Source organism: Acyrthosiphon pisum, chromosome A2 (assembly GCF_005508785.2).
Source record: "Acyrthosiphon pisum isolate AL4f chromosome A2, pea_aphid_22Mar2018_4r6ur, whole genome shotgun sequence".
Classification (NCBI taxonomy): Eukaryota; Metazoa; Arthropoda; class Insecta; order Hemiptera; family Aphididae; genus Acyrthosiphon; species Acyrthosiphon pisum.
In genome coordinates, this window is record NC_042495.1 from 510,579 (window position 1) to 537,719 (window position 27,141).

General features: G+C 29.4%; 1 protein-coding gene across 2 annotated transcripts in view; it reads right to left on the reverse strand.

Moving 5' to 3' along the window:
* The window catches only part of LOC100569280, a 59,194-nt gene that overhangs the window by 21,349 nt on the left and 10,704 nt on the right, over positions 1 to 27,141 (reverse strand). For both annotated transcript variants that reach the window (XM_003246590.4, XM_003246589.4), the window contains exons 2-3: positions 4,394 to 4,548; positions 3,477 to 3,622 (exon numbers count right to left, since the gene is read on the reverse strand). In XM_003246590.4, coding sequence (XP_003246638.2) covers positions 3,477 to 3,622; positions 4,394 to 4,540 — 293 coding nt within the window. In that variant the 5' untranslated portion in view covers positions 4,541 to 4,548. The remainder of the gene's footprint in view (positions 1 to 3,476; positions 3,623 to 4,393; positions 4,549 to 27,141) is intronic.

A 27,141-nucleotide genomic window follows, 5' to 3' on the forward strand; every position in this document is an offset into this window, starting at 1 on the left:
ACTCGCGCACAAGACCAAACGATTTAGATAAACCTAACATCTATATAATTATAACGTACCTACTATTTATCTGTTGACCAGATATTCGGGCGCTACCTTATAGGTTTTTGGTTTTCGAATAACAACTAGGGAAAAAAGCTATTTGGAGATTACCTATATATAAAAACTCAGTACATAATATATATTAAATTATGTCGAGCGCGGAAATACCCGCAAAAATATGGCGGATTAAATGCGGTGACAGTCGTGTACTCGTGTGTATATGATCGATTTTTTTACTATATCCATTCGATTATAATATAATAATACCTACATATTAAATGCCGCTGATTTTCTAAGGTATAATAATATTATAACAACTATATACAGCTGGTATTTTGATATTTGTGTTAATTACGAGGGGATCGAAACGAAAAACGGTATTCCTCGTTTGCGTTTGACGTAAAACAAGATTATATTCTACCGTTATGTGGATGTGGACACTTGAATCCTATATCCGAATATCCGATAGTTGGGTAAGTACTATAGGTAGTTAGACACTAATCGCTCAGCGGTTGTATTACACATATGATATCATGTATTTGTTTTTTCAGTCATTTGTATTGTATATTAATTGTATGTACATAATAATAATATAATACGCGTTTCGTATGTCTACGGGGATGTAATACTACGTTATGTTTCACACTTTTCAAAATGAATAAAAAGAGAATGTAGATGGATAGTTTTTCGACCAGAACAACAAAGTTGATATCGTTGTACGATATAACTACTGCTACATATAGGTCTCAGCAAGGCAAACATTTTAAATATATAATATATATATTAACATGTATTTTACAGAGCGTATGCAGTATAAATAGTATTTTCGTATTACAGCTAGTATTATCTCCTGTCTTGCGAAATCTTAACAACAAAAAAATAGACAAATATGATGAAATCACTCGTGAAATCATAACAAAAATTGGACAAAAATTATCTCAAAAGTGTCCATAAAGTGTTATGAAAATGTTTGCTTTAAATTTGTCGATTATTATTATTTTTGTTCAATGGTTTTAACATATAATATTTACTTATTAACCTTTGTATGGGACACCACAATTATCATGTTTACTTATATCGGTGGAGAACGATTCCGCAAATTTGTAAATTTTAATATACATTGATATACATACACGATTCCGCATGTTTAAAATGCAACATTGCCATTCCAAAAATAAAATATATATTATTATTGTAACATTTGTTTTGTGCTTTAAATAACTGGGCTTTTGAAAATTAAACTTTCAGAAAACATGATTTTAGTTTACATTTTACACATTGTTGGAATCGTTGGGTCATCGTGTTTTAGGTATATTGTAATTTAAATGTATGGTTAATTATTTACTTATGTTGAGATATATTTTAGAATTGTTTAATTATGACAGGCTTTATAGAAAATGTTATAACTCATAAGCATTAATTATTTGATAGAAAAACTAATTTTTTTCGTATGACATCAACATTATCAAATACCAATCGTCAAAATATTTTTCAAATTATTATTTTAATTTTATAATAACTTATATATTATAATTTGTATGTACACCATATATTATTTTATATTTAGATAACTTGAATATTTTTATATATTATGAGGCGTATAGCGAACCTAATACACCTCATAAAATTTTGACAACTTTAATATTTTTATGTGTTATATAGGTAATAACTGTATAATATTGATTAATAGCTGATCCTTTTTTTATATTTAATGAATTTTTATTACTACCTTTTAATTGTTTAATTTATATTTGTATAAAATATAGATAATATTTTTTATATACATGATATTATACTTTTATCATGTCATTAAAATTTATATTTACCAATTAATTAAGTAGCCTGCTAGATGAAGGTAAGCACTTGCTCTTTTTAATAAACAATCAACCAAAGAAAAAATTACAATCTATAATAACAAGAGCAAACAATAGTATGGCAACATTGCATTTAAAACTATGTAGAATCGTGTATATATATATATATTAAATTTTCGGAATCGTGTTATAGCCATTATTTTAATTGTAATTAAGAAGTATAAACAAATCATATCTGCAGTTCATAACCAATAATGCCCGAAAACTTTATTCCGGATATTTTTACACCTGAAAGTTAACAAATTTTAAAAATAAACTATCTTTTATTTTTACCAAGCTATTTCTCAACAATAAAAATATTATCACAATCAGAAACAAGATGTTTTTTTAACTGTACGCCATCAAATAATAATTTAACATTATATTATTTTCCAACTAAATCTCATTACGTATGAAAACGTAAAATACCAATTTGTATTTGCAGATGTAGAGATTTGAAGAATAATAATTTTTAAATCACGCAATCGACGTAATTTACACTTGCCTTCAATTATTTAACCACAATACCACATATATCTGCAAAGTTAATTTAACATGCAAAAACGAATAATTATGTACCTACGTATATTTATTTTAAATCTTGGGAAAATTATGTATTGTTCACAACAAAAAGTTAATAAATATAATATTTAAAAAATATATTTCAAACATGTTTTAGTCGTAATAACAGTTTCCTTATGTTTTTAATGCATAGAGTTCCAAATATTTGGTTAAAAACAACCATTGAATAAATATAACATTATTATGCATAATAATGCATATAAACCTATACACACATTATAATGAATAACCATTTAAGTCAATTAAGAGCCGATTTATATTTTATGTTTCATTGTATAAAACAATAATAATATAATAACCATGAAATAAGTCATCAAAGATAAATAAACCAACAAGGCAATTTTAAAATACTTTCACTGCGGTTAGGACATTTAATATTAAACAAAGCAAAATTATGAAATAATGCACGTTACTGTATACATTTATATGGTTTAAGAGCATAAAACTTATTTTCGAAGGATACGTTTTTATACATTTCGCATACAATTATTTTAAATTTTTTTATTGCATTATTGATTGTTATTTTTTTTTTTATTTTTTTAATGATTCAATCATATCCTCATTTTAAATTCTAAGGATATTGAATGCTATACCTATTTATAATATGGTGGTGACTTTTCGATTACAGCAGGTAGAAAATATTACGAAACGAAAATATCAATACATTTAGGACGAATACTGCAGAGGTATATGAATAATAAATAATATCTAACATATATATTTTTTATGAAATACTATGTATACCTATATGATTGCGTATATTATACGCGTATTAATGTATTATGTAGGAACACACAATATTATTTTGCGAATGTCAATAGAATTAATTTGACGATATTCAAAAACATTATTTTTCTTCATACAAATGCATTTTATTTGTATACGTCATGTATTAAAAGTAAAATCCTTTGAAAAACTGAATGGGAAGTATGACATTGCTACGATCAAAAGTGTCGTATATACCTGTGAAATGATGTGACCAGTTATGGCTACCCTTACCTTTCTTGTATCATCTCGTTAAACGTTTTGCTCCTTTTCCGGAACCCATCATCCAACCTATCCGTTTCAAATTTCTTCACCTCTACCAGTCGCTCGATAATGTGTTCTTGTTGTTTTCTCCTGTTACTTTTCCAATTGTCCAAGTCCTGCGAACGAACATAATATCAGTTTATCATTATATTTATACACACTAGGTACATAATATAGGTATACATCCCGACATCCGTTACGATTCGCGCATCGATAATTATTACAAAACTAGTTGTCATATTACCGCTATTATTATACCGCAAATCTACTGAATACTGATTCTATCGCTTTGATAATATAAAAAAAATGTTAATAGAGTTACAAATATAATACATACAATAGGTATTACCAATCATTCCATAACAAATTAGGGCGATTTAGGCTACTTACAACATACGTACTTATTCCAACGAACATATTATTATAATACAGAAATAAATTAAATCATTATTTTAGAATCATTTGACTTTATAAATCTCGAATATTTTACACATTTTTTTTAAAAAGCCAATTTTATCCAAATGTTTATTTGCTTTACGAACAACCAGATATCTTGATTTTTGTTTGATATGTTTACTTTAAGAATAAAATCGTATAATTTCAACAACGATCGAGTTAAATAAAACTAATAAGTACATAATATAAATTATATATTAACTGAAATTGTTAAAATCTCATTAATACCTAAATAATATATTATTAAATTATTAAAGTAATAAAGTACCTATATGCATTGAATATCTAACGAGTTTCGAGACAATTTATTTTTATTTTTATCACTTTTGAAGGTAGCAATCTGCAGTAAATTATATTTTGCGAACAGTTTATATTATTAGGTACATATATATTTTAATGAATTAATATTATAATTTATAACTGTTGCTCACCGATTGCCATTCGGCATCAAATTCTTTTGGTTTTGGCTTGACGACCACTGCAGCCGTTTTGTTCAGCTGGTCTTGTGCCGAACGATAGAGATCGGACGGTGCCAGCTTGACAAACTGCAGTGGAGCCGGTTTCATGGACGACATCATCGGATCACCTGTAAACACATAATACGACCATATATTATCAATTTATTACATAGTTGAAATTTCAATTTGTAATCTCTAAATGAAACGCGACATAATGATATATATTACGTATGTAATATATTATATTATAACAACAGACATTAATACGCAGAATCTACAAATTTGGATGAAATCAACACTGAGAAGAAAACAGAAAACCATTGTGGCCCGCCCTGTGTACTACGCGTTCTATATGCATAGGTACAGATATGGTTATAATAATATTGATAACAAACAACTATATATGTAATTTTTATCGCAAGATATCATTTTCAAAGTGTGAAGATACCATATAAAAACACTAATAGGTAGTACTATAAAATACTATAATATTATAATAGTATAATATTCGCTTCATAATTAAACAATTCGGCGTCGATACCAAACAAGATATGTACACAACAATGTTTTACAAACTACAAGGTAATTCACCTATGCTTTTTATTTAAATTTTTATTTTTGTAATTTAATTTTTAATACAGATAACTGATAAGGGTATATGTTTAAATACTATTCTACACTATTTTTGCATAATTTAATGAAAATACTGTATAACGATACAAAACTTCTTTTAGATTCTGAGCAATATAAATATTAAATATGTATTGATTTTACAATGTGTGTTTTTTATTATTTTGTCTGTCTAAAGACACATTTTTCTAGTAAAAAAAGCGCCTATCATCTATATCACGGGAGAATTTTGGTAGCAAATTTGTACTAATTTTTACTTTGGGAGTCAAAAGTAGAAATTTCTCAGTACTTTTTAAAATAATCAGTGGAAAAAATACGAACATTTGTTAAAATTTTAATATTAATAATAAAATAATTATTTATTGACATAGATAAAAAAGTCTCGATACAAGACACTCCTTTTAGGGCATGAAAAATCCAAGTATTTAAAAATATCGTCCTAGAGTGTACAACATTTTGCAAAAATCATATTTTGAATAGTTAAGTGAATTATCAAAGGAAAAACGGGAGTGAGGAGACTACCTTAGTTAATCACCCTGTATTATGTGCATATAAAACCCATCCAACAGGGCTACTGAATACATCGCGCATTACCATAGCAGTAAAGGTGCCTATATATCAGGTATACTATTATGTAGCCAGTTGCTGTGCGCTTAAATGCAGACAACAAAAACTCATTACACCAAGTCCAAAGCCTTTCTCTATTCCGCGTGTGCATACATAATAATATACGAAACGCACCATGCATTGTCTATAATATATTTACGCACTTCTGAATTATTTTTTTTCCAGGTCATTCCATACACGGAGATATAGAGTACCAATAGGAGGTAGATATACCCTGCACATGACGCTTACATGTCATTCGCTTCGGGACACTCGACACGGTGGCCCTATATATAATGTAGGTATATAGGTACAAAATATTTATATGTATACCACGACGTATAAGACCACTCGATAAATTTCGTTTGCTACCTCGAGGGCCATCGAATCGACGACCTTGTATATACCGTACACAGTCAACCAGTGCTACGGGTGGATATACACATATAATACATACTTGTATACAGTATAAATGCACGCCGTTTACATGCACGTTCTATACTATTTTTTTTTATTTGTATTTTTTTTTTTTTTTTATTAACACACCGTTATTATAATTATCATCTAGACGACTTTTTATTCACACCATCGAGACCATGCACACTGAGGCGCAGGTACATGTACATAATATTATATTATTATACTTCGGGTGATATATGAATTAAACGATTATTTTTTTTCTTCAGACCACTTGTATTATATTATTATGATGTAGGAACGTCATATTATGTAGTTCTTTATATTGAAAAAAATTAATAAATTACCACAGTTAACACATTAACACATTCAGTGGGTGTAAAAACGTGAACGTTCCTATATAATATGTATATGATGGGGTTTTATTTGCCGCGCGCACGCATATAATATTTATATATATACCGAAGTATAAGACCTCGCGCAGTGTCTTGATTAATTGGATTCAGCTGTTCGTGTTCATATATAGTATATACATATTACATAGTATAATTTATAATATATACGTATAAACAGTCCGTCAACTGCAGCGCACTGCGATCACGAGCTGCTCATTTCTCTTTTTTTTCAATATACGCACCGAAATAATTACACGTATGACACATAATACAAACGTACCCATATTGATGTATAGCACAACCTAATATTACGACGTCTTGACCAGCAGCAAATATTAGATACTGTAATGCAAATTCATCGCTCCCATCATCTACTGCGCGTAGTAAATATAGTTAGACTTTATAAATCTCATTTTAAGTATATTTTACCTAATCGTTGTGTAGAATATAGGTACACGTACATGCAGAGTGCAGTGAATTTTTTTTACATAATACTGTTCAAAATGGTTACAAATCACACGATCAAAATGTTACTAAATAACGTTATAATATATTTTACCAAGTCACCAAAAAATGTACCTAACCTAATCTTCGTGTTGATGAAGTATTTTCAGAGTTTCGTCTATTCAACAGTAGTTGTTAAAATATCGGTATTTAAAAAACACCATTTATTTTATTTTATTTGCATCATACATTCTATCCAATGAAACATCTTATGGTACATTTTATAGGTATTAGGCTTGATTTAATGCAGATGATTAAAAATTTAAATCTAGCCGATGTGCGGTTAGACAGATTAGTACAATTATCTTAGAAAAAAAAAAATATTTTCTTTGTGTAATACGAAATACCTGCTTTAGAAAGGATTTTCGACAGTCATAATAGGATTACATTTTTAGATATTGCAATTCATTATTGGTAACCGTTTGATTTAATTTTAGACCATTTAATATTTAAAAAATGAAATAAGTATCTCAAAAATAAACCGTAAAAACAATACGGTACTTAAATGAATTTATTATATTAGAGACGTTAATTCATTTTTTATAAAAGGATGAAACACGCCCATAAATTGTTTGCAAAAACAGTTGGACGCAAAAAAGAACCACTCCAGCTACAGTTATAATGGTTGAGAAACCAAATGTATATACCTATTGGCTATTACCTATATGATACATAAGACAATATTTGGTGTGTCGTAGCATTGCAATTAATGTGATATATGCAATTAATGTAAATTAATTTCTCAAGTTTAAAAAACATAAAAATAACTGGTTTTAAATCAATAGGTAATACATTTTTTTTAAGGTTCCTAATACTATTAATACCAAAGAGTACGACACATTAAATATTGTAGTCTTCTTTATTGTATATTAATTTGGTTTCTAAACTATGGCTGGTTCTGTTTCGCACGATACCATTTTTCTATATTATAATCTCGCAACAATGACATGTGACCACGTCTTATAAGCTACTTTAAATTAGTATTTATATTTTACACATAGGTGCTTAAGACTTTTAATTTTAATATTTCTTGACATTTCTTTAAAATTGGCTATAATATTATGTATAAGCAGTATAAATTTAAAAAGCAGCTCTTAATAAAATTAAAATAACCTTAAAACAAGCTATTACAGTTATTTTTATAATATTTATTATTCTATAATTCCTATAAAAAAGTATATTAAATCGGGGAATATATATCCTCATGTGCATTTTTTTCGCTTTCTCTGTTAATTCATTATGCGACCACTATTAACATATATAGGTAAATATTAATCTTTTAATAAACCCTTAATCAGATGCATTACATAATGAATAAGTATATAATATACGACATTTCCACGGCTAAGTGGTTCTTTTTCTACGTCATAATAAAAGCAGTGCATCATTTACTAAATTATCTAACTATACACTTAAAAGTTTACACAAGCTTGGCATTAATGAAGTGATATTCTTGAATATATGAACAACTATATACGTACTTATTTTATTGCATTCAATTAGCATAAGTACTTATAGATAGATCATTTTCATGCCTACAAATTAAATGCACCTAATCCAAACAATGTTTCGTAACGTGTATAACTAATTATATAAGATCATGTCAATAACAACATGAAACTGTAAAAAAAAAAAAAATATCTATGCTAGTTTATATCTATAGCTCGAGATATAGGTAGGTAATATTATAATAAAGAAAATAAATGATAATATAGAAATATAATCTACAAATCTCCGTTTAAATTGACTTATAAAATATTATTAAATAAACACAAACATTATTTAGAAGATACGGAATAACTCCCGTATTAAAATCTGTATCTAAAATATATATAAATATAGTATAATACACCATGATAATAATTAATAATAATAATTTAACTACAGTTATAAATAATATATTCCAATGTGAGTTATAGGTACCTACTTTATGGAACACATCATCAGTTCAAAATATTATGCGAGTATCATTAAGAAATAGAAAATAATTTTTAGAAAACACCAAAATATTGTTCTACATAATTTTATTATTTGTATACATTTCATATTTTAATAGATACTCTAAATACGATTTGTCATAATTTTCGAAACTAATGTGAGAAATTGTTTTGTTTTTTTTTATAACACGATAATAATGGCGTATAATGATTATACTATTACATTAACTTTCGCTTTTTAAAACTATAATGAACCAAAAGTAATGTCAAAACTGTATTTTAGTTTATTCAATATCCGACTTAATTCAAATTATTCGGTGCGACTCGGGTCATTACGAACTTAGACCTGTGCCGTCAAACCTTAAAACCAGTTCTTACACGCGGGAACGCAATGCATTACGGAGATCGTATCACCAAAAACAAAAATAATACCTATATCAGTAGAGGTACCTATACTAATATATATAACTGTAGAAATAATGATGTTGATGTATGTACAAATTAGGTGTTGTATTTTGAACGAGTGTATTATGTGGTCGAACTTAATGAGAAACGTACAAATATTGAAATGTATACAATAATATTCGTATATAGTGAAGACTGCTTACACAGGTCGTTCTATTATTTGCGACAACAACCGACCTCGTTTCCGAATTTTTAAGAAAAAGCACGGAAAAAAGAAAATATTCACATTTTCCTTGGGCCGGCGTGCCCGTGAAATTATATTAAACGGCCCGTTTAAAACCAATCTAGCTGTGCCTATATATGCACAGAATAGATATAATAATAGATATATGCAACACATTTTATAACATAGCCTCGTTTCTGACAACAAACCATTTACCAGTTGATTATTATTATTATTATTTTTTATCGGGTTCGCGGTCTTCGCAACGACTTCGCTGTATCGTGACACATGTTGTTAAGTCATAACGATGACGGCGAACACTGTAGGTTTACTAATATAATAGAGGATACTAATATTATAAAGGACGGAGCGCGAGTACGAGAAAAGCAAAATCCAATTTAAAAACGAAAAACCCGAGTGTGAACTGTGAATGTATACCGACTGAACGCATTAGTCGTTATATTCGTCATTGTCAAATCCGGAAGTCGATTTCCACCTGGAAAAAAGTTATGTAAAAAAAAAATAAAAATAATAGCTTTTATACGTGAAACGGTGAACGCAATAAATAATAAAAATAACAACAATATATAATATAATATAATAATACATCATAAACTCGTGGAGAACACATTATATATTTATACGAATGACATGCGATGTGTGTGTGTGCGCGTGTACACTGTATATTATATATATATATACATTATTAAATGTGTGCGTGTGTAAGAGTTCAATGCGATCGGACATGTATTACTTATAACATAAATATATATATATATATATATATATGTTGTTGTTGCCGTGTAGTTGACCTTGTTGACGACAAAATGAGAAACCCTGTCAGTGCTACCGTTCCGTTCCGGTGCAATGGGTTTTCGGGTGTTCGCCAATAGGTGGGACGTAGGTATAGAACGTGAAGCCCCGTAGGTCTATGTATACGTATTATACGTGTAATAATAATAATAATAATAATAATTGTAATAATGGTACGAGAAATAAGGAATGGAAAAGGAAAAAAAATACAAAACTATCGAAGAAAAACGGATTCCGCGTGTGTACCGTCGTCATCGTTTTTCGAGGCATCCTTGTCAAAACAACAATAAAATAATATGCGTGCATAAGTATAAAATTTGAATTTCCCAATTGTGTATTATTACTGTACATTATACAATATAAACACTCGGAAAAACGAACGATTTAGCGTATACGCGGACATTATCCCGTTATACACGAATAAGAGCAATAACGCGTCGCGTTCGGTATTCTCCTGCAGAGCGATGGCCCAATGCTGTAAGATTATTCGATGGAAAATTATACGAAGTCGATCCGTTTCCTCAAAAATTACATCGTGCCCAAGTCGACGCGTGATGGATATGGCGTTATGACGTGTCGTTCAAAGACCGACGAAAAACGAATGTCTATATTAAAATATATTCTTTTACTAATAATAAATTGTTAATATTAAAGTTGGGTTTCCATCGACGTAATTATATTAAGAGTCCGATTCGGCGGCATATAAACACACAATCGTAGACGATTTGAATGATTTGATCGACGACACGATTCAAGCTCGTCGGTAAAGTAGGTAAATTTGGGCATATAGGCATACAGACTTTGGTTGCAATACAATGATTTTAATTTTTCAGTTATTGAAGGAATCGAATAAAACTGAGGTAACATAATAGGTAACATGTCATGATCTATCGGGTCGCCAACGGGTATACAATATCGCACGACGCATAACTGCATATCGTAGTGAGGCGGCTTATTATAATACATTTTCAATGCAAATATAGTTTCCTGAGAAACGTTGCATAATTTAAGACGCCTTTGGGCCATGTGTTACTTTAAAATTTTTTTTTACAAAATAATAAATAGGTAGTTAAGCCTATTACAATATTATTATATCGGTATCCAAATATGAATTCTGCCAGTAATAAATAATTAAATACTTATTGGTATACATTATAATATGTTTATGTAACATTGTAATATTTATCAATTATATTATTAACATTGATGAATGTTTTTTTCTAATTGTGCCGAATAAAATATTTATGTTCACTCTCATTGAGAAACATAGAATTATGTTAGTTAAATTATACTTTATACAAAGACGTACCTAATGTATTTAATGTATTATTAAATTTAGAATGGTTTACCGTAGAAAAACGATGTAGACATGTAGTAGTCATAGATAAAGGATTAAATCAGTTTAACAAGATTAAACACAACAAACACAATATTATAATCCGACTAATATAATAACAGTTCACCTGTTTAAAAAATACGTCAGGCATCAGAAAAAAAATAGTTTAATTCACGTTTCCGCAGTATAATAATAATAATTATAGAGCTTAAGACAACATTTAATAAATATGATAACATTAATTAAGTAATAACTAAGTACCACGTCGACACATAATACGAACAATGATTATTTTTAGTTACAAATATATTTAAAAACTAAAAAAATATTAAATAAAATATGATAGGACTAACAATCCAAATCAATAGATCTTAGTCCATAATTCGTTGAATTCTGTGTTAAGACGTTTTACATATCTATAATAAGTATAATATTCTATATATTATCTAAGTAAGTACATTGTACATATTAACATTGTATATTTGTATTAAATATATTCTAACTACAGAAAAAAAAGTTGTATTAAATCGACTATGCATATTATACAAGGCATTAGACAACATCAGGTTACTCGCGGAATCTTATGCGGTAAGGGAAGAAGCCCCTTTGTATGAATCGTGTGGTATTAGCCTATAACAGCACAAGCGCACAAAACTTTTAACTATGTTAAACTAACATTAAAACTTACAACAACTGTTAGACTAAATTTGATTTTTTTTCCTGATGTATCTAGTTGTTAAATTTTAGAATTTAATTGATAAACATTTTTTAGTTTGTTTTTTTTTTTTGTTTGATAAGTTAATTCTCGGGTTTTTTTATATAAAAATGTATTATTTATAAGTTAGTCAATATTATTAACAAGGTGCAACATTAACATAAATAAAATACACTGTAGGTATTATAATATGTATAGGTACTGTGTACTATATAATATTATAATTTAAGATAAAACACGATACAATTGTATAAGTAGTTAAAACTGAGATCTCACAAATTGCATGTATATATTTTATTTACAAATTTTCAAATGATATTAGGTCATTAATCACCAAATATGCTTTAAAAAATGTTAATTAAAAAATAAATCCTTAAAACTAATAAATCACAAAATATGCAAAAATATGCATGTAAACTTTAAATATGTCTTTACTTGTCTACTATATAAATTTACTTGTCAATAATTAATATAATAGCCCACAAAAATACATTCAAATGCATCAACTTAATCGTTAGTATAAAAGTCATAATTATGATCAATAAAAATAAAATAAAAAACTTCGAAGTAGGGATAATTTCTAGTTTTTCATTCAGTAGCAACCAATCCTATTTACTATATTATAAAGTATCATTATTATTATTGAAGTTCACAATATACTTATGCTTTGACGCATATTTAAAATTCTACCTAAAATACATACTTATAAAACAAAAATATTTAAATTGTAGAATATTGAATTCTTATAGTTTTATGCCATACATTTTTTTTAAGACTTTTTATTCATATTGTTTAAATCTAACCCGAGTCTCTGATTTGAACTTTTCGTTCAATTCCACAAGCATAATATCAAGTACCTATATGTGCATTTTACAGTACAAATTATTTAAGTTTAAAGTATTTATATACACATAATGGATACATTATAACATAAATAGGTACATCGTTATATTTGTTTTCTCTTTTTCGTCAAAATCCACCTACACCTAATAATTATATATCCATTCAACTGATTCGGTTACCGATTGGCAGCGTTTATTAGTAAGTAAAATTATTATAAAATGTAAAATTATATATAAAATTATTTATATATGATGCCATAATTTACATATTTGATATACTTAAAGTTAATTAGATAGCGTGCCCATCATTTTAATAGTCACATGCACGGTTTTAGACGATATCTAGAAGGAGATATCTTCTAAGATCGTGGTCACATGTGTTGTATATTTATTTTTATCAATTTTAATTTATCAATAGGTACCTATACCAACATTTTACATTATACATTTTTGTATTAGCTTTTTATACATTACACGCGCACAAACATAAAAATGCAATAAATATCTATAGTTTATATATATATATGTATAATAATATGTTTTATTTCAGTTTTCAACTGTATACAATATACATAGACAACATAGAATGACTTAGAATGTTCTAATGGCTATAAAAACATATAATACATAATATATGTACAGTAGATACATAATCCCTATATATTATAATAATTAATATTACATTATTATAGCTACATCGTATCTAACACGTCATCAATCATCTTTCCAATGATCCTTTTTTGATTTTCCCAATGACTTTTATAATAACGATGTTTTAATATGTAAATAATTTAAATTAAATAAACTAGGTATTGAAAGAAATTCTATTTAAACTGTTTATTTTGTAACATACATACTGCAGTATACTTGAATTACAACTTTGCAGAACATTAACCTCGCAGTCATTATTAAATGAGTTTTTACATTAAATTGTATTTGTTTATATTATATTCTTTTTATTTAATATACCTATATGATGAGTAAAATATAATTTGTAACGGTTGAATTGCTTATTTTTTCAGTCATCGAATTCGATTACTTAATATGGATGACTATCAAAATGTGCGACGAACACAGAAATAAGCACGTTTTCGAAAACATTAATTACGATCGAGATGATTTTTATAAACACATATCATCCATAAATATATGACTATAGCAAAAAAATAGACGTTATATACAGTCGCGTCTTCGATTCTAGGTATTAAATATTGACTCGGTCATTATTTTTTTATACATATATAATATAAACTCGTGTAACCACATTAAAACGAATAAGCTAGTATTATTTTTCAAAATTGCTGCATACACATCGATCATCGTACTTACAATACGCATATCTTACGTGTGACAAACTGACACTCATATTCCGCTATTTTGTCTTTATATTACATACTGACCTGCGTTCATTGTTTCTAATTTTGTTCGTCATACATCGATCATTCTCCGTAGAAGGTAAAAAAAACCTAACGGGATATAAAATGTGTACAAAAAGTTAATGATAACGTTCAGAATTCTAAAGAAAAAAATTTCAGTAAATATAGGAAAAAGTATATTTTCCTATACACAAGTTGTTTAGATACATATATAATAATATAATATATACGTACATGTAGGAGGTATACATACATAACAAATCGTCCTTCACGTGTGTATATATATATATATATATAGGTATACGAAGAATAAATTTCATTTGATATTGGTATACAATCAATCTATACTCCTTGTGCCATAGCTATTCATTTTCAACCGACAAACACACCATCACGGAGTTGAAAACAAGTTTTTTTCGCCAATGACCAAGCGCTATATTATAAGTTACGTTATTCGAATTTAATACACAAATTGTGTGAGTGTGAGGGGAGACGCGATAATTCAATACTGCAGGTACAGTGAGACAAACACTGTTATACGCGTATTAATAGTTGACCTTTACTCAACGCGGTAATTTTTTACGGATCCCGAACGCTGACGGTCAGTTCTTGTCACAGGGCGGCGTTGGTAACGACAATTTAAATACCACCGTCGGACTAGGACATAATAATACATAATAGAGGAATAAAGGAGCATCGAAAAAGCTGTATAAAAATGCAACGACAGTCGACCGAGGAAATGATACGGCCGCGGTGTATTTGCTATAATATACGCAAAATATAAATACAATAATATATTATAACCCACCAGTGTCGGTTCTTATATTAGGGGCTAGAGTGAGCACATGCCTTTGTGGGGACAGCCAAGTATTGAGTAAAACATAATTATTTAACATTTTTTTCATAATTTGATCGGGAAAGTATGATAACGACTATTTAAACGATAAACATTTAGGACATTTTGAAGAATCTACATACGAGATACATGCAAGAGGCATTATATTGTTTCGCCGGGGGGTGACAAAAGTTATAAATACTTACGGGCCGACATTGCTCGCAACCGCGAGTCGTCTTATGTATCCATATCAGTATGACTATAGGTAGTCTATATTATATGTATTATAATAATAATATGACTTACCGGGGGTTCCGGTTCTCCCACCAATATCGCAAAGAAATAACTGCACGAATTTATTTCCGTTATTACCTATAGATATATATACAATAATAATACCTGCACCGCTCACGAACGAACGACATGGCGGGGCCCATACTTAAAAATCAGAATCGTTAAACAAATCGGTCAGCGATGAACACCGTACGTTTCGTCTGTGCCATTACTGCCATACGCCACAAATTATGAATATTTAAGATACGTACACATGAGTGCGCTATAAATCAATGCGTGTTTGGCTCAGAGATGGATGTTTTTTACTTTTCAGAATATGTACCGTTTGTTTGAATAGCAAAATCGTGAAGTCCAAAGACCCATCACAACAAGTCATTAAAATAATCATAACATGATGTAACGTGAAATGTAATATTTCCAATGAATATAATAAATATACCTGTGCAAGTGTGCAGGACTCAGATATTACGTTTAACCGTCGGTACCTTATATTATATTAAGTATACTGTATGCATATAGTTATAATAACTTATAAATAACAGGACAGCGTCGTAGTGTAAAGTATATAGATTAAATAAGTAAATACATGATGTATTGTATGAATAAATATTTGAAAAAAATAATCATAGCCGCGACTTTAAAACTGAAGCGCAAGACGTAAAAATATAAGATTTAATATATTTTTATATAAAATATACGTTTCATCCTTTCAGTACTACAATCTTTTGGTTAATGCATAAAGGTAGATTATTTAATAAATACATTTCACTCCAATGTGGTATCTATTGTAGTGAAATATGAAATCATGATTCAATGATTATCGTGATAGCTGATATAATATATTGACATACTGATATTATAATATAGTATAACCGGCAGGTACCTACAAGACAATTCATTATTAGTCGTTGAAAGTTCAGAAACTTTAACCCACATGAACGCTTCCTTGACCTCGTCATCCCAGGATAACGATTGGACATATTACTTTTTATTATATATTAATTATTTATTAGTATCGGCTGCAGATAACATATTTGCTCAGTATTGTAAATTATTAAATAATAATATAGCACTGCAGAGATGAAATCATTTAAAAACAGTACTCACAAATTATCATCGACTTGTTGTGCCTATACCTAATAAATATGGTTCGTAGCACATTATCATCGTCGCTGTGACGTGCGGTGTGTATATATTATATTATTATTATTACGATGCAGTCGTTTACAAAGAGAAGCGAACATAAAAATAATATTATCCGGTACCTACTACTAATATATATTATTATTCTATCTATATTTACGAGCGCGTAGTTTCACGGGGCATTTAGTCTCTCTCGCTCGCCGCGTGATTTACGCGCAAATCGCCGAAAAAAAATTACCATTTCACGTGGATATTACCGATGATAATTTACGCGCGCGCGCGCTCGCGCTGCAGGACAACGAATTGTGATCGCTGCTGGGAAGGAGGGTGTCCGGGGCGGTAGTCCGGCCGCTGACGTGAAGATTACCGCTGTTTCTAGCGCGGGAGACGCGACTCCTATGGAGCAGCAGCACCGGCCCCCCCGGCGAAATATAATATTATTATTATGTTTACCTACCATCACCAGCGGGCGCACGCGGTACCTATATGACGATAAACGACTCCAGAAAAATGCCGTTTCGTCTGCATACAAATCCACATTACGCGCATCTTAATAATAATAATAATATAATACACCCGGGGAACTGGGGAAGTGTGCGCGTCTCTCCGGCCGAGTCCTTAATAATAACGATTATAATAATATTACCGACTAAATATAATATTATAATATAGTAATATAATATACGCTGCGTGTAAATGTATAATATTATATACGCACACGGAGCCGTCTCGCAGCGGACTGCGGCTCGTAATAATAATAATAATAATAAATGCTAATAATCGGTTGTAGGAATGACGGAAACACGTCGAACGGTTTGACCCGCATTCCGCGGTCCAGTGGTGGCGGCGGCGTTGCACTGTGAAGCACATGTACTATATTATACCTAATAGTAATAATATAATAGCAGTGGAAGCCGAAAAAATATTTACGATTTCTCGCACCCGTTCGTCCGACGGTGGTGATGATGACTACAGGTGGCGGTGGCGGTAGTGGTGCGCGGCGACACGACTCGACAGAAGTACAATGCCAAATATTGTTTATTATTATTGCAGTTATTATATTATTTATTATCGTCGTGTCGGCGTTTAAACCAGAAAAATCGGTCACCTCCGTCGCACATTTAGTGCGTTGTTCCACCTTCCATAACAATATAATATAATACATCCGCGATCACGCATATAATTCGCGACGTTCCGGTACTAGATCGTTTTTCGCCCTCATTGTTCCACTGTACACACATTATTGTAGGTATAATATAAAATACGTATTCGGTATTGCTTGCCGTCCGATACGTTACGGTATAATATTATTGTCTTTATAATAATGTGTACGCTATTAAGTGCCAACCTATAATCCATATAAAAAATCCAGCCTATCCAGTACTGGACTATCTGGGACTTAAAGGCATCTGCTTAAATGTTTGGCTTGACATAAAAGCTAGACAGAATGCTAAAGATATTTATGTCACGTTTTACGAAAGGAGACCGCATAATAATTTTTTTGGAGTTTGAGGTGAGGAGTGGTCGTTGAATTGCCATTTTTTTCTTTTGTTAATGTTTTTTGGAAGCTTAAAATTAATTTATCGAGTGATTTATAACCGCTTATTTTGATTATTTTCGGTGCGTTATGAGTCCTGCCGTATAATATGTATAACTAATAATGAAGGTGTGGTGCATTATTTACGTATACGCCTGCTGATGTGTGTAGAACACCATAATATTGCATTAAGACTGTTCGTGTGTGTGCGCACACGATGACGAGAATCGTATAATCGAAAAATAAAAAGTAAAAAAATCGATAGTCTTACAAAATTCGTATAATAATATTATGTATACGCCACTATACGGACATATGGCGTGAAAACAGTGGCTATACCGATGAGTGGGTGGGAGAAAATGCGCGAGGGATATTTGCATGGACCGGTAACGGAGCAGCACTACCGTTACCGCGCCGGCCAACTCGCGAGCTCGAGCCGGCGAGCGAGCGAGCAAGCGAGCGCTCGCCGGGTCACATATACGGCACAACCGGTTTCGTTTCGAGGCCACCAGACGAGGATGTCGTTCGCACTGTCACACATATTTCTCGGGTAACGGCGCGGCTTGTCGTGCACCATATTCGCGTATACTATATATATATTATATGCACAGTGCACACATTATCTACCCGCGCCACCAAGTCGTGTGTGTGTGTGTGAACTTTATAAGGAAAATAATATGACGTATTATGTGTATCTATACCTCAATATAGATGCACACAAGTCAATCACGTCCCTGACCATAGAGAACGATGTAAATGTGAAAAAAAAACAAATAACACACTCCGACTTATCCGTGTAACGCATTTACGCAATTTTCATCTGCACCGACTCCATATAATAATAATATAATATATGTGTACTGCAGATGTGTACACGTAAAGATTAAAACGCAACAAGTGCGGCTTTCGAGCGACGACAGTTCTCGCAAGTAAACGTGAAAAATTGCGTATCGTTTTTTTTTTCACGAATGACAGTCTTTAAAAGTAAATCTTTTACGTCACAATATATAATATACGCGGGTAAGTACCTATACATAGATCGGCGATCGCGAGATTGATGTGTATCGTGTGTTGCGTGTATATCATGCGCGTCGTCAGAATCTGACGTTTTACTGCAATATTGCGAACACGTATCGTCAACTAATCTATTCGCTGTCCCATATATAGGATCTGCATACGTTATAAGTTATACGATATTATTAACCTACTAGTAAACTGCACATACACAGCAATCAGCATACCATCGATAGTAATTAGATTCTCTGTCCGTCGTGTATTTATGCCTCACGAGACCGAACAGAACAACAATAATATATATATTTTTGTGTACATCACACTATCGTATAAATATTAAACCATATTATTATTGTCTAAAATATATTATAATCATTACGTACCTATACCTACCTATAACCAATTATCGTTTAAAATAATAGCAACAGTTCAATATTATTATGGTAATCAGTGAGGTATGAACTAACAATAGACGACAATAAATTCCATTAAGAAAAACAAGTACCTATCTAAGTGTATAAGCGAAAATGACAAATGATAAATTTAATTATTTCACCAGAGTTTGCCACTTCAATAGATAAATCACACTTACGGAAGGTCACGGATTTAGTTGAAAATCGTTTCGCTGTATTCACTTCAGTCAGACCATAAATAGAGTGTAGGCCGACAGAAAACCATTAATATTCATTGACTTTTTTTAATCAAAAACATCGTTAAATTTAAAACATAAGGTCTAACGTCATTAGTGTTTTATTACAAATAACAATAAATTATAATTGTTTAATCTAAATCTCAATTTAATTGGAATATTAGATTAATCTATACAAAAATACGATAGACAAAATTAATTCACTTCAAATGATTCTAAAAAGTAAACATATAATTGTTTTGTATTAATGTAGTATATTATAATCATGTTAATCATTAATAAATTACATAGCTTAAATAATTTACGCTCTAAGTATAACTAACATACGAAATAGTGTTTGAATAAATTTAAAGGTGCCGGAGCCGGTTTTTCAAATTTTCTGCAATTCTATAACATTTTCAATTTATATTTTAGCTTCTATAATTATAATTTTGAAAATCAGCCTTTGATCATGCCTACAAAATGTGCTCTTTTTTCAAAATAAAAAATAAATAAAGATATTTGACTATTCTTCAGATAGTGAGCGTTTTTCCTGTAAGACATGTTTTTGTACTAATAACGCATCAGCTCCGACACCCTTGAGTAGGGAAATATAACTGAAAATATATAAGATTTAGGGACGTATTTATAGTCGATGTTTATGAATAAGTATTGCTTAGATACAATGGTTGTGAACTCCAAGTCTTTATATAGCTTCTCCCTGTACGAAGTCTTTCGTACGGTGAAATAGATTTTCTTATACAAGTGTCATCTTTCTTTATGTATGGCGTTACTATATAGTTCCAAAAATCTATTAAGTGGTAACGTCCATGCGCAAATAATTGCGCCAGTCGTGATTATCATTAATACTCAATTCTTTCAGTAAATTTATATGGGAGTACTGACTTCTTTATAAAAGCCATTTCCTTGACAACTTTCTTCTATTTTCCTTTTTTTCCTCATAAGCTGATGCATCCGTACTAGGGATATTATAGTAAAAAACCAGAACAGTGCTTCTTCCATATCATCAAAAATCACTAAAAAAACTGAACAGAAACAACTGAAATACAGTTAGAACTGAGATGGACGACTAAGTAACAAACGGAAAGTGTAGATACTCTATAAAATGTACGTTATTTTGTACGTTTTGTAATGTCCGATAAAACGTACAATAAGTCGTTGGGGGTAAACTGTTCTTAAGCCATTAATTTTTTTAACAAAACTTTTAAGACTAGGCGACAGGTATAATGTTAAATACAATTAGATAATACATTTTTACACTAACTATATAATTTATAATTATTACCAATAATAACTTAAATAATGTGACAGTAATCAGTAGAAGTAGTAGGCCATGGATTAAAAGGTTCTATAAACAAGAAAAATTCGTTTAAAAAAATACCATTTAATATTTTAATCCATTAGTAATATTACAACATTAAAAAAAGTCCTTAAAGTAATTTCTAACTTACTTTTTAATAAGAAATGATTTAAACATGTACTATTTAAATTTTATAATTATGCATGTTTTGATTTTGGTACAACTCGTAAATGAAAAAATATAAATATGCACAAGAATATGACGAAAATTTCGTTTGTCCATTGTGCAACCACCGCTACTTTTGTCTGGAACAGTGGTTCCTACATGAAGGTGAAGACGTAAAGTCTTGAAAGATATCTAAGTACTTTTCGGTTATCGTACTCTTTTCTAGGTATTTTTTTGGTTACTTTTTACGGGGAAATGCACTTAAGCATCCCCTCTTCACCAAATATCAGTATAAGTTCAACACAAAACTTAATAACTATAGGTGCCTATAAACATCATTATATAACTATGCAGCAGGGAATCAAATAAAACTTGAGACATTCGATTCAAATGAATACTATATTCAAAAATAATAATATATTTTTTAGTATCATATTTATTATTAAAATTAATATTCTCGATGCATTATTATCATATTTCAATTGTAAATGAATACATTGACATATTATTTTAACATAACTACAGTACCACACATATCACATATGTGTAAATATGATACCTACCTACTATTATATTATTTAATCCAAGTTCATGGACATACAATAATTTGATTCTAATTTTATTATTAATTCAAACCACAATTCATATTGTAAAAAATAGTTTAGTATTTAATTCATAAAAATGTTAAACTTATAACTCTTGTATTTTGGTCGAATACATTATTATACAGGTACGATTAACTTAACAAGACTTCTAATAATTGGTTACCATGAAAACTATTTATTTCAATCAAATGAGAAAATGAATTAATAATTAATATATAGGTAAAATAGATACCTTACATATTATGAATTATAAATTATTTATTATAATAGTATAATGCCTTAAACTAGTAGTTATATTGTAACCAAAAAGTTCAAAAAGGAAAGTAAAGCCATAGACGATTATGGTACCCAAAGGCCAAAAATATAACTTATTAATTATTAAATAATGAATGACTAACAATATATCTTTATATTTTATACTGTTAGAAAAATATTTGTTTGAAAGTTTCATGGTCATAATTTGTTAGTTGTTGTATTACGCAAGTGCAAGGATTTAGACTAATACAATTTAAACCTAATGATATTTACAATCATGTAATTAAATTAATTTTTAAAAGGACAAAATAAAAACTATTGTGCAAGTCCAATTTTAAAATTATATTCGTTACACAAGTTATATTAATATTGTTCATTAATAAATTATTAACTAAAAAATGTTATAAAATATTAAATAAAAAATGTATATGTAAAATTAAAATTAATTATTATTAATAACTCATTAAGTACTTATAGTTCATATAATATAGGTATAATATTTTTATACTAAAAAAAAAAATTAGATTATACAACTATTTTTAAGTTCTCATCAAGTTCTCATTATTTTGTGATTGTAATTTTAGATTTGAGAGTTAATGGTATATCTTGTTAATTTTAATGTACAAATCAACTTATTATAATTCAAAACTCACCTATCCAATTAACAAATAATAATTAATAATAAATAATAACATAGTGACAAATAATGAATTATTGACTTTGATTTAGTTGCATATAAATAAAAAATATCTTTATATAAATAAATATATAATATGTTGTAATAAATTTCATTCTTATATTATAGAATGCCTATAACTTTGTATATTCGATAGAAGATAATCGTTGTTGCAATTTTCACCTATTTCAACTAAATATTTAGACATAAAGTATATTATTACTTATATGCAACACTTACGATCACCACTGAACACGTTTGATATATATTATGATAAAATGAATTATGCAACTTTCAGAGCAGACGAGAACTATACGACCACAACTCCTAATAAAAGGACTCAACACAAAAAATACACAGGTTTGTACGTTCCTATATTGTAATTTCAATAGCATATTTCGACTAAAATCTCTACTCAGAAAATAAACCGAGTACAGGCGTGAATCAAAATTAAGTTAGTATAAAATATATATAGACAGCAGATCTAAACCTAGATATCGTACGGATGAGGTACATAATTCAATTCGTTTTGTGCCGATTTATTTTATAAATTTCGTTATAGACGAACAATTTTCTATTCATTCAACTAGTTTTATATACGAAAATAAGTGAACAACGCCTAACTGGTCAGTACAAGATCGTTACGGCGAGTCACCCTGGTCTAAATTTCCTGCACGTAAAATGTATCTATGACGGCGCAGCATTACCTTCTCCCAGCAAATGGATTTTATTAAAACAAATATAATTTCTGGAATGTGTCAAATCTACTCGAATTTCACGTATATTTACAACCACGCGTTCGAGTATGAAACGCGACAAATTTCAACGCACAGAAAAAATTAGACCGGTACATCGCGTGTACCTGTTCATGTGTTGGATATATATATAGCTGTGGTTTTTATTGTTGTCCTCGTTTGGGTTCGTTCAGACAACGTATTAAGTGTATCAATGTTATGCATAAACAAAGAACGATGCCAATGCTATGCCTAATCCAAGGGGCGTAATAATATATGCAATTAAATTATGCAGCCTCAAATAGCGAACCCGGCCCGTCCTGGTCGGAGTTCCAAATGCTTAGAATTGCGTTTACATTGGTACAGACGACGACTACGATCGACGGTAATGTAGTAATATTATTATATTATTATAAATATGAATTTTTTTTCCGATAACATTTTGGCGCCTCTATAATCGCCGCAGCAGCCACCGCCGCCGCCGTCGTCGTCGCTACTGTACATTATAATATACAAGATGCAGAATTGTATACCGAACACAATACACACACGCACTCATATAACAAGGACGACAACAACGTACACCACAACAATGATAATAATGATGATGATGATGATGATGATAATAACTTGGACGACGGCGAAGGTGTGTAGATCGATATTTTCGATTAGTAGCCATGTCAATTGGCCGTCGACCCGTCTCCGCGATAATGTGCCGTGATGTGAACGTGACATGTGCTCTGCGTTCCGTCGAAATAATCCTCCTCCTCCGGTTATTGGTCTTTTTCTCTCTTTCAAATATTATATACTCATACATATACTACAGTCTACGGACATACACGCGTATTATTTCGTTATTAAAACTGTGTTCTCCTCCATAACGAATACTTGTGTTCGGGACGTGGCCAAAAAAATATTTTGTAAGGCACAAAACGTGATTATTATTACTATTATCATTATTATTATTATTATTATTATTATTATTGTTGTTTTTGTTGTTGTTGTTTGTCATATGACGACGGCGGATTCTCCTGTACTTTATTTTTTTTTTTATTCGTATTGCTGTCGCCGCTACCGAAGAACTAATAAATAACTCCAAAACGAACTCCGATGCTGCTGAACGTACCGAATGATGATGACACGGATCGGTGATAGAGAAAATTCATTCGTTCGACGAAACCGCGTAACATAATACAAAAATATATTTATTATAAGCTCTACGAATATGCTCATGACGCGTGAATAATGTTACAACAAGACTTAGAAGTTAGACTTATAGTTAAACTTGTTGACTTCTGGTTGGTCAATAGTCTTAGCAAACACAGCGTATGCGGAAAATTTGATGGCACCCACACAATAAAAGGTGCGACGCCAATGACGCAAACGTATTTAACAATTTAAATAAGTAAATATTTATTCATTTTTTAAATTGCACCAAAGGGATAACCTGAGTAATCTACAGCTGTATAAAACAGAAATTAATAATATTCTGTCTCTTTAATCGAATGCTTGGTATACATAATATTATTATATATTTTATTGTATGACTAATAATTATTGTGCAGTGTACTGACAGCATATTCTATTCTATTGTAATGATCACCAGGTTTCATACAATATTTTTTTTCACGTCGTTAGTATTATTATGCATACATGTTCCATTTACCAAATAAATTTGACAATAGCATGATCGGCAGGGTTGTTGACGAAAAAAATGCATTATGACCTAATGACAAGTATCATATGCGAGCCACATCAACTATTTAAAATTCTATTTCATATTACCAACAGCCATATAACGACTAATATAATAGGCATTACTATTATAGGTATTACTTTAATAATAAACACTACATTTATTGGAAAACTTTAAAACACTACATTTATATTGTAGTATATTGTATACGGGATAATATTAATAAAAGTTTATATTTCACGAAGAAAATTACATTTACTATAGTAAGTTCTTACTTTAGACACGACTATAACAAATATAACACCCCGTATAACACATTATTATTACTTTTTTTATTTGAATAAAAATCCATTCAAATATATATACATATTATATATTATATATAATATATATATTTATTTGAGAAAATATAATACATTGACACATTATACTGTAATATATTATATGAATACATTTCAGCATAAAAATATAATGAACAATATCTCACAGTAAAAGATTTCTGATTTAATGAGAAATAAAATAAGTTGTATATTTTAATAAATTAATATTGAATCCGGATTTACCTATTAAATATTATTTTTTTTTATGTGGTAGTATGTGGGTGGCATAAGCGCATAACTTATAATAATGAAAATATATAATATATGACAACATATATTAGTATAATCCATATCATGACTCATCAGTCATCAAACATAATAAGAAAATTTAGAAAAATACTAATCTGCATATTATTTAAATAGATTAGAACATTAATCGCAATAAATTAATTATTAGTTTAATTATAATTGTTAATATAACATGATATTGTTAAAAACATGATATTTTGATAAAATATGTACTCACTATTATCTTTATTAATTATTCATCTTTAATAAAACATGTATAATTATATGAAATATATTGATACCAATAACCGTTTTATTTTGTGTTTATAATATACAATATAATGTCAATATAATGTCATAATGACATAGTATTATGGTTTTTAGTTTAAACAAATAGTTATGTATAATTTATATACTTTTGACTCAATAAACATAGCCTAGTAAATATAACTAGTTTACGTAATTTATACTTTTTAATTGAATATTTTTGTTAAAAAATGTAAAAAAAAATTGTTTAAAATTAAATAATTTACCTCAACAGAATTTAACTTTCATTCACCTAATTTAGTACTTACATAAAAATACAGAATATCATACAAAGAAAACAATAATAAAGTTTTTAAACAAATTATTATTTTTTCTTCTGTAAGCACTTATTTTACACCTAAAAATCAATATAATATTATGTTTATAATTTACTTTTATTATTTTTGAGAAGCTATAATTACGAAGGGTGAGTACAATTTTTTCATTGAATAATATTAATAAATAATACCTAATACCTATACTTGATAGTTCATTATTTGATCACATTGTATAGTATAATAGTTATTTTCGATAGAAATATTAGGTAAAATATCGGCATATATTATATTAATTAATTTAGTCTGTAGGTCTTACACCCTAACACTCTAATATATAAACGTATCTTATCCACGTATACATGTACTATTTAATTACGCCACTGCAGTAAATTTACCATACAAAAAACTAAATATTACCTATATATAG